The sequence below is a fragment of the Rhinichthys klamathensis genome, unplaced genomic scaffold (assembly GCF_029890125.1).
Source record: "Rhinichthys klamathensis goyatoka isolate OS25496 unplaced genomic scaffold, OSU_Roscu_1.1 h1tg000111l_1, whole genome shotgun sequence".
In the NCBI taxonomy this organism is placed as follows: Eukaryota; Metazoa; Chordata; class Actinopteri; order Cypriniformes; family Leuciscidae; genus Rhinichthys; species Rhinichthys klamathensis.
In genome coordinates this window covers 4,769,763-4,787,958 of record NW_026606649.1, presented here as the reverse complement: position 1 = coordinate 4,787,958, position 18,196 = coordinate 4,769,763, and the positions used below count along the sequence as shown (strand labels likewise).

Genomic DNA, 18,196 nt, shown 5'->3' with positions numbered 1-18,196 from the left:
CATGGTGGAAGTCAGACCAGTTGCCGGTGTGCTTCGGTTCGCCCAAGAAGGGCCTCCCGCATCCAAACAGGCCATCAGTAACTGGGTCGTTCAGGCTATCTCCATGGCCTATCAGGTGCGCAGCTTGCCTTCACATTTGGCTGTGAGGGCTCATTCAACCAGAGGCATGGCATCCTCTAGAGCCCTCCTTTCAGGGGCCCCGGTCCAAGAAGTGTGCGATGCAGCAGGATGGGCCACCCCTCATACTTTTATCAGATTCTGTAGCCTGGATATTTCTTCTACGCCAGGCACTCTAGTGCTCTCATCCTAAGTGTGCCTGTGCGCAGCTTCACACTGGGACAGGCAGGGCTCGTTGTGGCATAGTGGGTACTCGTTCCTCAAAGTGTCGTAGTCGATGCAGTTCAAGTTCCCTCGAAAGGGAACGTCTCGGGTTATGACTGTAACCCTTGTTCCCTGAGAAGGGAACGAGACACTGTGTCCCTCCGCCACGTCTTCCCCTGCCTGGGAGCGACTTGCTTCATCGCAGAAGCTAACTCTGTTGTGTTCCGGCATCCCTTTGTAGCTTCCGTGTATGCCGTCACATGTTGCGTCATGACGCAGCACCAATCAGGATTGGATTAGTTTCATTCATACTTCAGATGCATTACGCTAAGGGCATTCCCCAAAGTGTCGTAGTCGACGCAGTGTCTCGTTCCCTTCTCAGGGAACAAGGGTTACAGTTGTAACCCAAGACGTTTTCCGGTGTGTTCATTGTCAAACAAAAAAATTATTTCATTTTTATTATTAAAAAATGCCATTATTTTATTATGAAAAAGTTAATAATTGTATTTTATTGAGAAAATATTTTAGTTTGTCTTGTATATTTTTTTGATTAGATCAGATAGCATTTTAAGCTGTCATATGGTCATGTTACAATGTACCCCACCTATGGGGCATGTTGTCACATTTCACTTCTATTCTTTCGGGGTTTATCAAGAAAAAGTATAGTATACACTGTATTAATGAAACAAAACCACATAATTGTACTAGACATGTATGAAATTAATGTGGGAAAAAATAAATACTCTGGGGCCGTATTCACAAAGAATTTTAAGGCTAAAAGTAGCTCCTAACTGGCAAATTTAGGAGCAACTCCTAAAAATAATGGGCGTGTCACTCCTAACTTTAGGACTCCTAATTTTTTTCACTAAGAGTAATTCACGAAGCATTTTAGCCCTAAAAGTAGCACCTAAGTCTGGGACAGCTTAAAAGAAGTCGAGAGGACTCCTAACTCACTAAGACCTATTCACAAAGGATTGTAGCGCATACCACCGCCTCTCGCAGTCGTCCGGGGTCCGCGACACAAGCGGGAATGCTGCATTGATCTGCAAACAAATCCTCTCCCATTCTCACGCTTAGTTTTGCTTGATATCCCAGTGCCGAATTTCACTTTTATTATGTTTTTGGGCCAGCAGCAGTAACTGATCCTGCGTCCAGTTGGGCTTTCTTTTCCGTTTTGGCGAGTTCATAATCCACCGTCATTCAACTATTATGGTGTGTTCACACCGAACGCGAATTTAATTATTTGCGCGAGTAGATTACATACAAAGTCAATGCAAAGACGCGAATAGGCGCATCATTCGCGCTGGGCGTTGCAAATGACGCGAATTGGGCGACGCGTTTGCCGCGAATGTCTTCCGCGCAAGTTGAAAAATTTGAACTCGAGCGAATGTTCAAGCGATAGACGCGTATTTGACGCTTTATTCGCATTCGGTGTGAACACACCATTACATTACTTCAATAGGAGTAACATTTCCTTGCTTTAAGTAGTCTATTTAGGCTAATAGGATGTCAATTAACCAAGCAAGTGTTAATGCAAGTGTCGTTTTTTCATTATTAGGCAAGTGGCGGTTTTCATTGGGGTATTAGGCTACCTTGATTTAATTTAATTTAATTCACGACTTCTCTCTCTCTCTGCCTTGTTAGAATTACACTTCACTGGGGCCTGCACAAACATTTCGATGACATTACTATTATTATTTTGTGTAGGACACAGACATATTTAGATGTCCTAAATCCATGATTTGTTGCGTCTGTGTTATGTTCCGCATGATGGCCCTGTCATCTAACAACCAATCACCGTGATCATTGCGAGGAGGCTCGTGCATGAGAAGTGACGTCATCCATAGCAACGAAGACTCACTCTTAGTTTAGGAGTTGTCATTTTTCCTTACTAAGAGTAGGTCTGAAAGGCGTTGTGAATAACTTTTAAGAGAAAACTCCTAGCTAAAATATTTTAGTGCGATTTAGGAGTACTCCTGGTGGTAAGATAAAATTCTTTGTGAATACGGCCCCTGAACCCTAAGTAGATTTACACAAATTGAGAAAGTCAAAAAGCATTAGGTTGTGCCCCGCTCTCCCCTATTTTTTTTTTTTCAGATCGTTTTAAATACTGTCTCATATATTTACATTGTTTGAAAATATTCATTTAAAAGGAAAATGTCACATAACGTGGTATCAAAGCTCACAAAGACGAATACACAGAATAATCTTTAATAAGAACATGCAGGTGATACTCTGGAGAAACAGCATTGACATTAATGCATAGATTGACAAGGGAGGACAACACAGGGTTTAAATAATTAGGAGAACTAACACGATGATTGACAGAAAAGGTGAACATAATGACTAATTAGACACCGTAGGAAAACTAGGGCTGAATCCGAAATCGCCCCCTATACCCTCAAATACGACGCTATTTACGACGTATCAAATGCGTACGCTCAACGGCTGTCTGAATTCACTCACTCATTTTCATTCACTCCTTCAAGTGAACAGTATTAGTGGACTAACATAGGAAATAGTAAATGAGGGTTTAGGGGGCGATTTCGGATTCAGCCTAGGTCACAGGGGAGAACCAAAAACAAAGAAACACAGCATACACACATTACAGAAAACAGTTATGTTCCTAATTCTGAGTATATGAACATTTTGTGTAGGCTAGTCCACTGGTAGTGAAATTGACTTCAAATCTATTTTTCGGCTATATATGTTTTTACTGTTATACGGTAGAAATAGTAGCTACAGAATCTCCAGATCAAAAGACAGGTGAAGAAGAAGCAGAAACAAATGATAGAAGATTGCTTACTTAAAATAACTTGATCATCAAACATTAAACAGCATATAAATGGGTAACACGGTAGAATACTGTTTCTTACTTACTGCATAACTAATAAGGAATTACTGAAGAACTAATTGGTAATTCTTTATTAACACTTAAGTCACTGCTGTTAACTACTAGGGAAGATGTGTTAACTAATCAGTAATAGAATTTTATGATTGTGTTAAGTATCAGTTAGTTAATCAATAACTAATTAATTCGGTCATACTTCCTGAAGAACTACTATTAATTATGGTTCATGAAAAATAACTATGAAGTAACTACTAATGAACAGTCATACACAGTAGTTACAATAATCCATTTTATTTTAGCTGTGGAGTGGTGAATGAAGTACACAAATCAAGTACTTGAGTAAAAGTACAGATACCACAATAAAACATTACTCCAGTAAAATTATAATTAGGCCTATTCATTTTCAAAATTACCTTAGTAAAAGTACAAAGGTAATTCATTTTTAAAGTACTTTAAAAGTAAAAAGTTTTAGTCATTCTTCAGCTCTAATAAGAAAGAGAAGTGCAGACATTTACCTATAGGATATATTGATCTGAAAATAACTTTTTATTTCATTAGCAAAACGTATCATAATGTACATTACATTCATAGTGTTTTTTTACAGTAAGTTTGATTTGAGTCAGAAGTATGTGGTCATTATTTATTAATTACTAATGGGTTCACTATATTTTCACTATAGAATACTGTTTCAGGTTCTAAGTAATTCCTGAAGAATGATCTAATAATTCTTTATTAATTAACAATAAATTTCCTTATATTTTCACTTTTGGAACACTGTTTCAGGTTATCAGTTGCCCAATTCCTGGATAATTATTTGATAATTCTTTATTAATTATTAATGGGTTCCCTATATTTTCACTTTAGAATACTGTTCCAGGTTTTAAGTCATTCCTGAAGAATTATCTAATAATTATTTATTACTTAACAATTAATTTCCTTATATTTTCACTTTAGAACACTGTTTCAGGTTATCAGTTGCCTAATTCCTGGATAATTATTTGATAATTCTTTATTAATTATTAAGGGGTTCCCTATATTTTCACTTTAGAATACTGTTCCAGGTTCTAAGTCATTCCTGAATAATTATCTAATAATTATTTATTCATTACTAATAAGTTCCCTATATTTTCAGTTTCCCTCAGTCGTTGCCTCAAATACATGAATTTACTCAATGGCATTCTATGCTGAGGAAAACAGACACACACAGTAATGTATATAAAATATAAAACTAATCTGAGGTTAGTTATGGAAAAGCACTTGTGTATGGTTCCTTTCTGAAATTGATTTCTTACAGAACACACTCACAAAACCACACAGGCAAACATTTAACTTTAACATTATATGTATTTGTTAAAATTGCTACTTCTATTAATAACATTAGTGAATAAGAAAGGTCACAACTCAATGTAGTTTTGTATGACTGTTCATTAGTTATTTAGTTATTTTTCTTGAACCTTAATTAGTAGATAATTAGTAGTAGTTCTTCAGGAGGTATGACAGAATTCATTAGTTATTGATTTACTAACTGTTACTTAACACAATCATAAAATTCTATTACATACTGATTAGTTAACACATCTTACTTAGTAGTTAACAGTAGTGAAGAAGTAGTTAATGAAGAATTACCTATTAGTTCCCTTTCAGTCGCTCGACTGATTGGGATCACGCTTAGAGAGCCTGTCATCTTCGAATACTATTCAAACGAGCCAATGTAATTGGCATGCGTGAAATGCATTACACACTCCGCCCCCGCGGCGCGGGTATAAATACGGAAGTGGATGCATGCACTAGTTGTCTTTCGCTTCGGAGCCAATCGTCTGATGTCTCTGAAGAGTGCTGTTGTTTACAATGAGCGAGTGTGTCGGTGTTCTTCTGGAAAACTCACCCAGTGCTGGTGGTTTCTACAGCACGAGTGCAGCGGTGATCGCGAGCTTTGAGCTCTCAACTGCTGTTTTAACAGCAACAAATTTCTAAAGGTTTGTGTGTGTTGACGGCTGGTTAGAGGGCGGAAAAGTGAGTGCTTCACTGTTTCAGTTCACTGTTCAGTGTTGCCGCGGTCATTCCCCTGTGTGCTCCGGCACTGGTGATGGGTCCTATTTCCTGAAAGAGCAACATGGGTGCGTTTGCGTCTTTTTAAAAAAAAAAATATTTTTTTTTAAAAAGATGTCATTCCACCTGTGCGTTTCTGGATGCGGTCGTTCCCTTTTCCTCTCTGACGGTCACATTTGTTGCATCACGTGTTTGGGCTTACAGCACGCTGAATCAGCTTTTGTGGGCGGTACATGTTCCCATTGCGGGAATATGACTGTCACGGTGTTGAGATCGAGACTCGCCTTCGTCCGCGAAGCGCGAGTCCCCATTACCATGCCCCACCCCCGGGTGCCGTGTGGGATGGGTGAACGGAGGATAGTGATGGAGGTCTCGCCCGGTAACCATTCCCTGTGGGCTCCTCACTCCTCCATCACACTGCAGCCGATGGAATTCCTGCTGAACGTGCTGGTCCCTCTGTAATGGACCGATCAGCCGTTTCAATTGGGGTTCCCCCAGAGGATAAGATATCGATAGCAGCATCAGAGGGTGAGCTGGCCTCTGGAGATGACGACTCGGCTGTGTTTTTTCCCTCTGGGAGTTTAACATTGCCCGAGCCAGATCCAGAAATGGCAGCTATGCTGAAACGGGCCGCCGAGGCTGCCGGGCTCGAGTGGAACCCTCCACCGTGTCCCGTTCAGTCACGGTTGGAGGATTGGTATCTTGGGGCGGGCCGCGCTGGTTCTCAGCTCGCCGCCCCAGTGCCTTTCTTTCCCGAAGTGCATGGAGAGCTTACCAGGTTGTGGATGGCACCTTTCTCTGCCAGAAACTGCCTGAATAGCTTTTCCCCCTCACTACCCTTGATGGAGGAGCGGTGAAGGGTTGCGAGGTTATCCCTCCAGTGGAGCGGTCTGTCGCGACACAGGTGCACCTGTGTCGGGCGGCCGCTGCCTTTTGGGGGGATCCTCATCTCCCCCTAAGGCCTGTGAGTTCTCGTTCGTTCCGACCGGCAGAACTTACAAAGCCTGTGGGCAAGCCGCCTCCTTGCGTGCCATGGCGCTGCTACAGGTCTGTCAGGCCAGGGCACCCATGGACATGCATGAGGGTAGCCCAGACCATGCGCTCATAGGTGAGCATTGCACTGCATCTGACCTCGCCCTCCGGGCACGAGTGTCGTGGCATGCGCGATCGGTCTGGCGGTGTCCACCTTAGTGGTCCAGGAGCGCCATCGTTGGCTCAGCCTGGTTGATATGGCGGATGCGGACAAGTTTCGGTTCCTGGTCTCCCCAATTTCCCAGGTTGGGCTGGTCGGCGATGCGGCGGAGAACTACGTCCAACAGTTCTCTGCCGCCCAAGTGCAGACTGAGGCTGACTGAGGTCCGCTGCTGCCTCCACCCCGCCGCCGGTGGCAGTTCCTCCGCCTGCTCGTCGCCGAGGGCGTTCCCCTGCCGCCGCTCCCACTGGGCCTCCGCAGCAGCCTCCAGCCAGACCTCAGCATGGAGCCGGCCGCAGTAGGGACGCCCAGCCCGCTCCAGGCGCTGCCAAGCCAGGTGGCAAGCCACAGCGAAAGCTGCGGGTCGCTCAGGGATGGAGGAGGATGCTCTGGGAGTTCGTCACCAATCCACTCCCTCCCCCTGGGTGAGGGCCGGGTGGATTCTTTGTTTGTGTGTGTGTCTGTTCCTCCGCTGCTCCCAAAAGAAGCGGAGCAAGCGGTACCCACACTCCAAAGAAAGAGCAAATTCCTCTGTTCCTGGGTCCCAAGAGGGCGAGTCTGGCGGTGTGCGACCCTGTAAGACTTGCACCCCTCAGCCCCCTCTTGTTCGCCAGCACGGCAGCTGGGTGCGGTTCGAGGACCCGGTCATCCGCCTTCTCACGCATCCCTGGCTGTCTCTTGGAGACAGGTAAGTGTCATACACCACAATCAGACCCTGCTTCGGGCCGCCTCCGGGGCTTCCGAGCCGGGTCCCTGTCCTCCACCTCGCTGGCCCACCTCGGGTACGTCTGTGGTTCCCTGGCCCCTGGCACGGTGTGTGTAAGCCTGAAGATGCTTCCTACCGCTCCAGCTGGCCCCGAAACTACCAGCAGACTCGGCTTGCGATTCATTTCGCTTGGCTTCGCCCTGGCTCAGTGATACAGGGGCGGACTGGGACCAAAAAGTGGCCCTGGACTTTCTGGTCCACAGCAGCCCACCACATCTCACATCATAACACATTGTCCCATTAATGTGCAGAATATTAATGTGCAGAATATTAATGAGATTAATATTAATTAATATTAATATCAATCTCTCTATCTCTGTAAATTAAGCCTGGAACACACCAAGCCGACGGTCGGCCGTCGGCCAGTTTTTGTGCGTCGGCCGACTTTTCTCAGTGTGTTCCGCACCGTCGACTGAAATTGGTCGTCTTCGGCTTTTTTTGGCCGATTTGACATATCGGTGAAAGAGGGAACTCTGATTGGCTGTTCAGCTTAGTGAACGAGTCAGTGCACTGCACGATAAATATGAGCAAAACAGCGAGCAAAGAAGTCAAAACAGCACAGATAAGGCTGTTCTAATGTTATCTTACCTGAGTGTTCCTTGGCGAATATTTCAATATTAACATGAGCGGAGTGGAATAAAGAAAGTGTTTAGCAGGATTGATTTTCAAACGGTAAGCACGCACTGCTTTTTTTACAGTTTGTGTATCTGCAGCCTGCAGCGTCAGTTTCTCTTTTTGAATGACGAAAATAGACGAATATATCTGCAGAAATAGACAGTTGTCTCATTTACACGCAGGCGCAGAACGCGCATTCTAGCTGACAGTCGGCTGTAGTTCTCTCGGTGTGTACAAGTGCAGCTTTTTTTCCCGCGACACAGGCGACAACACAAGCTTTCATCTGCGCTAGTTCATCGGCTTGGTGTGTTTCCAGGACGTGAAAGAGGGCGTGTTTCAAGATACGCAATGGAGTAGACCAAACTAATTAACAGGGAGGGAGGGCAATACACTCACATGCATGCACACGAAACACACTCCTTGTCAGCCGTGCCCGCGTGATCAATTCCCTCATCCATTTGCGTAGAAAAGAAATGTAATATTATGATTTCCGTCATTTTATATATATATATATTTGTGTACCGGGCCGGCCCACATTGGCCAGCGGCCCACCGGGAAAAGTCCCGGTGCTCCAGATGGCCAGTCCGCCCCTGCAGTGATATTCATCATACCTAGGTGTTGAGCTGAGATGCTCCTAAGATTAGTGATATTTATCACACCTACGTGTTGAGCGCTGCTCCTGTCCTGTGTGCGCACGTCGCAGTCCTACTGGCGAAGGACGCGATGTAGCCTCTCCTCCAGCCGATATGAAGGCCAGTTTCTATAAACCCGTCCTTCATTGTACCCTAGATAGGTGGTGGGTTATGGCCATCTTGGACCTGTGTCAATTAAAACAGGCCCTTTTTCGAAAGCCTCCGTTCAATTACTACACAGAAATGCATTTTCAAATGCTCTGTCCCCAAGGTTGGCCTGCAGCGTTCGACCTGAAGGACAGTACTTCAGATCTCTATCCTTCCGCTCCACAGACCATTCTGTGTTCTGGCATCGAGGGTACGAAGTATCAGTACAAGTCCTATCCTTCGAGTGCTCCATAGCCAGTTGGGTCTTCAGGTAAACTGGGAGAGAGTAATCTCGCCCACGGGCTGAGTATCTCTGTTTCAGTTCAGGAGAAGGACTCGGTCCAACATGTCTCTTCAAGAGGAGTGTGTTAGGCTAGTGCTAGAGGTGAGAAAGGGTCCCACTGAAAATTTCAGAGGCTCCTGGGGCATATGGCAGACGCAGCTGCTTGGCTTCCTCCATATGAAGACCGCTTCAGCACTAGTTTTATGATCGAGTCCCGAGGTGACCGTGGCAGAGCGGCACCCCCTGTGTGATAAAAGATCACCCCAGCCTGCCGCCAAACTCTCAGCCCGTGTTCAGACCTTCAGGTCCACTAACACCGACTGAGGGGCCATGTACAAAGGGCATGCTTTAACGGAGGCCTGGGCAACCTCCGACTGCATTGGTATTCGTTACCTCGAGTTGGCAGTTCACCTCGCTTTGAGCCACCGCTGCTCAGCGAGCTGGTACTGGTCTGAAAAGACAACATCGCGACCGTTGCGCTAAGCTTCCCTCGCATGTCACAACTCGCCCGTCACCTCCTCCTTGGAGTCAGAAGCTTCTGAGCTCGCTTCATTCCACTATAAAATTCTTCCAGAATCGTGCCGCCAACGAGCCTCACGACAGCTATGGCCAGGGAGAGTGGAGACTCCAGCTGGGCAGGGACCACTTCGGGGCCGCACAGTTACATCTGTTGCCCCTCTGGACTCGTCCCTCTATCAGTTGTGTTTCTGTCTGAGCGGACATCCCTTGGATAGACACTGGCTTTCAGCTGACCCTGGGGCCCAGCAGAAATGCATTCCCCAGTGAGCCTTCTAAGAAAGCAGCTATGCGATTCATTATCGCTTGGCGCTGCTCAAGTTCAGTGATGTTCATCACACTCAGGTGTTGAGCAGAAATGCTCCTGAAGCTCAGTAAATTATCACATCTAGTGTTGAGCAGTGCTCCTGTCTTGTGCGTGCATGTCACTTCCACCTACTCTGCTAAGTCAGGAGTGGAACAGGTCTTGATAGCTGCCCCTTTTTGGCCCAACCAGATCTAGTTCCCTCGACAGCCTTCCTGACTTCCCCTGAATACATTTCAGGGACGGGGCATGATGGTACCCGCGTTCAAAGAACTGGACGGGGATGTTCAGGTCGCTATCACAAGGATATGTGGTAGTGACCATCACTATTGCAAGCACCCCCTTAAGATAAGGCAGTTGTGCTTCGCTAGTTAGGAGTGGAACCTATTCGTTGAATGAGTCTTCTCTCCGTGAGGAGATCCTGAGAGCGTTCGGTCATTTCCTCTCATCTCTCTTTCCTGCAAGTTGGGTTGGAGTAGGCTGTTCCTTCACCCTCAATATGATACAAACATCATATCCAGAAGTATGGGAAGCACGTCCTGATCGTCAGGTTCCTGAGGGAGCAAGGGTCATCCCTGCGCCCCTCTTTATCCTCTTGGGCCTATCTCTGGTGCTATTGCAATGCAGAGACCGCCCCTGAGCCACTGCAGGCAGTGAGTTAAAAATTCTGTTTTTAACAGTTCTCCTGCTCGCATGGTCTCTTCTAGAGGGTAGGGACTTGCTCGCTTTCGGTCAACAACTTGTGCCTGGAATTCGGGCCGGCTAACTCTCACTAGCTGAGACCCCGGCCTGGATATGTGCCCAAGGTTCCTACCTCTCCCTTAAAGGGACCAGGTGGTGAGCCTGCAAGCGCTGCCTGGAGGAGGCAGACCCAGCCCTGGCTTTCTCTGTCCGTCCGCTTCATTGCGGTTTTACGTGCACAGAACGCAAGCCTTAGGACCTCAGATCAGCTCTTATCTGTTAAGGAAATCAGCAGAGAGGGAAGGCTGTTTCCAAGCGAGGTTGGCCCACTGAAGTGGCTGCCTTCATCTTGGTGAAATTCCCCAGATGCACATGTCCACTTAGGTGGTGAGCTCCTCTTAAATGAGTGTGTGCTCCCGCTTAGGCGTTGACACAGACTGCTTCGCTGACAGATATTCTAGAGTTGAGGGCTGGGCGACACCTTAGTCGAACCGCTGCTTCCCGTGGGCTCCCTTCACATGAAGCCAGTTTCACTGTAAGCCCGGTTCGTTGTGTCAGCTTGCTGCTCCATTCCCCTCCTATGGACTGGATACGTGCGCAATTCTTGCTCCAGTTGAGTTCCCCTTTTTAGCCGAACCCTGTCGAGTTCCTCCATACCCTTCGGCAACGGACATGGCGGAATGTCCGAAGCCAGCCCTATCACTCGTATGCACTGGTGGGACCTGTGTTAGGCTGGGTCCATATGCTGTGATCCCTACGGCGATCCCATATGTGTATTCTTCCACGGTACGGCTCCCTGCGGCGAGCCCGTGTCTTTCCTTGGCAGAGGCTGCTCTGCCGTCACTGTTCGGTTGAGTCTCCCCCCTGTTAGGCTGGAGCCACCCCAGTGACATTCCATATGTTGTACTGCCCGGTCATCCGCCCAGTTCATATGTGTATTCTCCACATGTTACCTCCCTTCGGGCAGGATGTGGCTTCCGCAGCGTCCCTTCCTCCATGTTCAGGGAACGCTTTCCCAGTGGTCCTGTAGGAACAGCAGTGACTTCCCTGGCCTAAGCCCTGTCCCTTCCCCGCCTAATTGCGGGGGGATCTGGAGGCTTTTGTCTAGGCACTGGAAGGTGGCAGCACTAGATGGCGTTTTAATTGGGATCCCAATCAGTCGACACGTCGACTACGTCGAACGTGAGCGACTGAAAGGGAACGTCTCGGTTACGTATGTAACCCTCGTTCCCTGAAGGAGGGAACGGAGATGTAGTCCCGTCGCCACTATTGCTGGACCACCGCTGACTCCGAGTTACGCTCGGCTCCTCAGCGAAAAACAACTAGTGCGTGCATCCACTTCCGTATTTATACCCACGCCGTGGGGGCGGAGTGTGTAATGCATTTCACGCACGCCAATTACATTGGCTCGTTTTAATAGTACTCGAAGATAACAGGCTCTCTAAGCGTGATCCCAATCAGTCGACATGTCGACTACGTCTCCGTTCCCTCCTTCAGGGAATGAGGGTTACATACGTAACCGAGGCGTTCTTCAATAATTCCCTATTAGTTATGCAGTAAGTAAGAAACAGTATTCTAAAGTGTTACCTATAAATCAAAACTGTAAAATGTTGAACCCATGAAATGGAAACGACTGTGATGCTTCGGGGGTGTTGATGAATTCGATCTATACTCCATCTATGTTTTGATCATCATTCTGAATCCCATCTGAACATAGTCTTTTACAAAAAGGCAATTTTTTTTATATTTTTTTATTAATCTTACTCACATTCAAGTGTTGATAAAAAAAGGATCCATGAACCTAGAATAAAATGTTTTTAAAATGGATATACTTCCAGTATAAAACTACTAAACTAGTTGTTTACTGAGAGTATACTTCAAAGTGTACTGTCATGAACTAAAAAATGTGCTTCAAGTATTTGATTAATGAATTATATGTATAAGCTCACTTGATGTGTACTTATTTATGTAAGGGTAGGGTTAGGACTAAATCTTCAGACAGGAATGTTGTTCCAAGATCAACAATATATGTTGATCCAGGAACATGTCTTACCTGGCAAAATCACGATGACCCCTCCAAAGCACAGTGGATTGTCGGCAATATTAGCCATTAGAGTGTGCACGGATACACACTTCGAAAATCTACCAGAAATAGTACACCATCCGGGTTTTTTTTTGGCATACTCTTTGTACTATGCTTTGGGACACATTTATTCTAATCTCACAAAATATTTTGGATGGATAGTATTGGGACATTGGGATGCAGGGTCGGAACTGAACTTCGACGGTTGATGATGACGTAGAACGAGAACACAAGGACGCAAGATCGCATAAGAACACATATTAAGAAATGTCCCTTGTTTTTTCATCTCCATGTGTGAATTTCAAAGCTAACTACATGACATGAACATGATTGGCCTTTTAAAACAGGAAAACGTTTTACTTAATTTACCCAGGTAATATCTCTAAAAACAAAAACGTTCCGGTCTCGTTATAGTGCTTAAGTACTTTGAATAATTTAACCATCCCAGCCAGCTTCTTGGCAATATGTTTCCGATTTGTATCAAGTGTAAGTGAGTCACAGGCAGTGGAGGATGCAGGTGGCGACTACAAGTGACGGTGACTTCAGTCAGACTCTTCTCAGTATATTGCATACAAAAGTTGCAACCAGATGCACATATTCCTCAACACACAAATCTCAGACATGGTGATGATCAACAATTGTAATTAAGTAAAAATATGAAAAATATAAAACTCTAAACTATATGACAGCTAAATAACAGTGACTGACATCAACAGCAGCAGCATAAATCAAGCTAGAAAATGCAAAGCAATAATAATTTTTAATAGTTGGAGTTAATACATTAGGTATCAGCAAAATTTTCTTCTAATAAATAAAACATAGCTTGAACAAAGATTATTTAGTATGTTGAGTCAGTTTACTACACTCAAGTGGACTAAACAAGAATACTCTTAACATGTTGCTAACAAAAGTTGTTACTTAGATTCTCAAGTACTTGTTGTCCCAACTTTCCAAATTGAGTTATCTGAGCAAACAATTGTACATTGAAAAATGTTGCTCGCTTTCTTAAAGTGTAAATTGCAGGTTAATCACCACAACCAATTAATGTGTAAATTAAAGTGCTCAATATGTATATATTTAAAAATGTCTGTCTTAAAACGCGTTAAAATAACATTTATTGGGGTTTCTTCAAAGGTAGCATGTTTTTTACAGTAACTGGGTGATGACGTCATAAGAGGGAGCGCGGGCGGTAATGCACTCACTCTGTGTGTTTGGGTTGAGGGAGAATAAAACGATTCGCGGTACTCCCGCAAACTAGAAATATCTATGAATAAAACATAAAAACTAATACTTTTTTATTCATCTGTTGCAGAAAAGCAATAAGAACAACTAAAACAAAATAGAAACGATTTACAGGCCAGAGTTTCTATTTATAACATGTTTGCAGCGTTGAGCGATGTAGCCAATCACAGACATATGTGTTGATTTCTAGGAACGCAATGGCCAATCAAAAGCATTTACGATAGACTTCCCTCACCGCTCAAAACAGACTTTTTGTTCAGTGATGAATTCTGTATGCTGGCAAATCCTCGAATTATAACAAACAAAGTGTAGATATTATGAAAGATTCATTGATAATAACAGAGATGTTTGAGATCGCGATGAACTGATGTCAGCTTTTTAGGAATTATTATGGGAGCGCACTTTGCGCGCAGTCATGCCAAACCATGCATGACTGTAAGTTAGCCTGCTTGTTTTTATGTTATAACAGTGTGGTTTGTGTGTTAATGCTTTAATAACAAATAATTTATCAGGAGTAGTTATACTGATGTGTATGGTGGCGACACGTAGGCTAACTTGAAAGTATTTGGAGGTACAGAAAAAAAGTATTTTTGCGGGCGGGAGCGGGACAAAACATAAATGTTGCGGGCGGGAGAAAGTAACATAGAAAGTAGTTGAGAACGTCATAATAATGACCCACGTATTAAAAAATGGTGGGGTTTAAATCGGGCTCGGGCTCATAATTACAGTTAATGTGTCGGGCCGGGCTGGGCTCGGACACAACGTGCTCGGGTAGCTTGCATACCCGAGATCTACCTCGAGTATGCTAACACTTACAGGCACGAATCAGTCGTTTGTCCTTGGGGAACTTGTGGAGCCTCTCCCCCGTTTTTGATGTATTCGTACATCCCACACAAACACAATAGTTAACCATTTTTGCTAGCTAGGTCTCCAATATAACTGCTAGCCTACTTGCCGAATAGACTAACGGTAACTCTAGGCTTGGAGCATAGACCAGGCATAGACAGTAAAAGCTTGGAGTTCCTTTTTATGACGTCACGCCCAGCCTAGTGGAAGGGAGGGGGCGTGCTTAAAACCACTGTAAAACGTACCAACTTTTCATATTATATGCAGCATTTTGGTATAAAAAAAAATAAAAAAATAATTGTGGGCGGTTCTTATCTTTATGTTTAGTAAGTACATTGCATTATCTTCGTGAAAAATTTAACCTGCAAATTAAACTTTAAATCTTAAATGTTGGGTTAAATTACTACTAATATTTCTTATTGAGTGTTTTGTTTTGTTTTGTGACTAAAGGCCTGACAGTTTTATAAATTGTCCAATAGATGTCACTAAAAAGCTTTATAATAATCCAGCATGTGTTTCATTCTGGTATTTACATATTTCCTTTAAAGATGTTCTGAAATTTTGCTGGAAAATGCTGTTTAACTTTAAAATTAGCTTTGGTCTGCGGAACAATAACATGATTTTTAATTTTTTTTTTTTAAAACAAACGGGTTGCAGCTGATCTTGCTGCTTTTGTTCTCCTTAATGTGTTTATTTTTTTGCTCTGTTGATGCTGTTAATACGTAATACGAGTGTACAACTGTACATTCCAACCACCCCAAATTAAGAAAGCTGCAGGAAATTGATGGTACTCTGCTAATTACTTTGTGGTTCCATAAGTTTAGAAAATCTTGAAAATCTTAAAAATGAAAAATCTTACAAAGTTAACAGCAACTTTATTTACTACTTATTTTTACTTTACAGATCTTGTTTTACTGATTCAAATATTCATACAAGAATTAGATATTTTAATGGTTATATTTTTACTTTTCATTGCTTTATTAGCAACATTAGAATTCTGCTTGGCACAAAAAAAATGGAATTATCATCAACAACAACAACAACACTTAAATATAATAACATATCATATGGTGCAATGATAAAAATCGTACAAAAATATTGATAGGATTGGCTGCTGCTGTACTGTACCCTACTGAGTTCTCAAATACTTGCATACCAACCTCTACATATAAAACTGGGAGTGCCACCATGTATAAGGTCATCATTGTCAGGCAATATGAACGGACACCTCTGCTGGACTTCAAGACAGTACTGCTCACAGGGAATCTTATGACTGCAGCCTGACTGAGGACTCTGGAAATACTGAGCACAGAGCCAGGGCTTGTAGACAGTCTGCAGAGAAAGCAAGCAAGAAAGAAACAAATAAACAAAGTGAGTGAATGAATGTAAGCCATTCAACTTTTCAAACAATGATACTGTAGGTTGGATTTCACACATTATTTACACAGTAAAAGCCCTACAGTACATTTACACTCCCAGAGATTTTTTTTTACCACACTCTTGTTAGGGTTACTGACATTATTGTCACCACAGTGCCATAACAAGTGTCATTTTTTATTTCATATATGATGCAGTGACAAATTATAGCAATGGACTTACACCAATATCCCCATCAATCAGTTGTGCAGTACGCACAGTGACCAGCAGATGGTAGGGTTGCACAGCAGACCTATTTGCTAGATTCATCATTAATCAGTCTCACAACAGCTCAGTTACTTGTACTGCCCCAGTGACATACACAGGCACAACCAGGTCATGCAGACCTCATAAAAACATTGTTGCCTTATGATCTTTGATAATCTAACCCAATACACCTACTGCATCATTATCGTGACAAAATGATAGTATCAAGCTGTATATGAAGTGAGTTAAGAGCAAAGGAGCACAGTGGGCAGTGCAAGGGGTGGGCAGAGGACTCCACAGCACTATAAGAATAGACTTTGCTAATTTACTTTGCCCTACATAGCGCACAGCTCAGCCTGCTGTTGAGGAAAGGTAAAGGAAGATGCCAGAGCATCCATGAATGGTGGGTGTGTGTGTGTGCATGCGTATGCGTGTGTGTGTGCGCGTGTGCGTGTGCGTGTGCGTGCGTGCGTGTGTGTGTGTGTGTGTGTGTGTGTGTGTGTGTGTGTGTGTGTGTGTGTGTGTGTGTGTGTGTGTGTGTGTGTGTGTGTGTGTGTGTGTGTGTGTGTGTGAAGAGAACAGTAGGAATAGAAAAGCAGGTCGTCATCAGCACTGTCTGGCTGTCAGAGAATCTAGTACTGCAGTCTGATTTGTGAAGGCTGGTTTCTAAGAGGATTCTCCCTTCCCCTCTCTCTCTCTCTCCCCCTTCTCAAAACGTCTTTAAAAACAAGGCATCTGTAATAGAATAACAGGAAATGACATGCCATTGGGGGCTGCTGACCCATCTCACCCATCGCATGTGTAGGAAACTCAGAAGTGACGACCAGGAAACTGGGTTGTATCTTCAGCAGGATTCTTTATCGAGAACACAAGCTGTCGGTAGCGGGAACTTTACATGGTATCTTATAGGCATTCAGTGGGCAGTCCTTAAAGTCCTTAAAAGTGTTGACCTTACACACAGCCTAGATGACCACTAAATCTAAAGACAATAGAGGCAATTACCCCCAACTGAAGATAATGGTACCCCCCCCCCCCCCCCCCCCCCCCCCCCCCCCAAATTGTATAAACATCACATGGTCACAAGAACTAAGACTATGTAATCATTCACACATAGTTTGACTCTCAGTAGGAAGATCAAAGACTGACAAAACCCCTTCAATGGAAACTATATTGAATCTAATCAGTAAATTGATGCCATCATGTTCACCTTGAATGCCCAATACAGTGTAGTTCACCTTAGTTTTTCATGTGATGTTATGTAAGGATGTAGGATCAGCCGATCTTAAACATATTCTTAAATTTGTAATCCTACACATGCCAGATGAAGGTGAAAAACAAATGTTTGGATTACTGTACGTTACATCATAAATCATAAAACACTTAAGAGTTTAGGAATTAAGCTTCCTGTGACATGGGATGTAACTCAATGTATGAAATGCATGAAAGATAAAGCACATTAAAAGTCGAAAATTCTTACATCATTAAAGTTTATATATATACAGGTCCTTCTCAAAAAATTAGCATATTGTGATCAAGTTCATTATTTTCCATAATGTAATGATAAAAATTAAACTTTCAGATATTTTAGATTCATTGCACACCAACTGAAATATTTCAGGTCTTTTATTGTTTTAATACTGATGATTTTGGCATTCAGCTCATGAAAACCCAAAATTCCTGTCTCAAAAAATTAGCATATCATGAAAAGGGTCTCTAAACGAGCTATTAACCTAATCATCTGAATCAACTAATTAACTCTAAACACCTGCAAAAGATTCCTGAGGCTTTTAAAAACTCCCAGCCTGTTTCATTACTCAAAACCGCAATCATGGGTAAGACTGCCGACCTGACTGCTGTCCAGAAGGCCATCATTGACACCCTCAAGCAAGAGGGTAAGACAGAAAGAAATTTCTGAACAAATAGGCTGTTCCCAGAGTGCTGTATCAAGGCACCTCAGTGGGAAGTCTGTGGGAAGGAAAAAGTGTGGCAAAAAACGCTGCACAACGAGAAGAGGTGACCGGGCCCTGAGGAAGATTGTGGAGAAG

At 43.7% G+C, this 18,196-nt stretch overlaps 1 protein-coding gene across 1 annotated transcript in view; it reads right to left on the bottom strand.

The window, feature by feature from the left end:
• The window catches only part of nalf1a (NALCN channel auxiliary factor 1a), a 290,651-nt gene that overhangs the window by 10,570 nt on the left and 261,885 nt on the right, over positions 1–18,196 (bottom strand). The window contains exon 2 of the mRNA XM_056254311.1: positions 15,689–15,860. Within this exon, the coding sequence (XP_056110286.1) occupies positions 15,689–15,860 (172 nt within the window). The remainder of the gene's footprint in view (positions 1–15,688; positions 15,861–18,196) is intronic.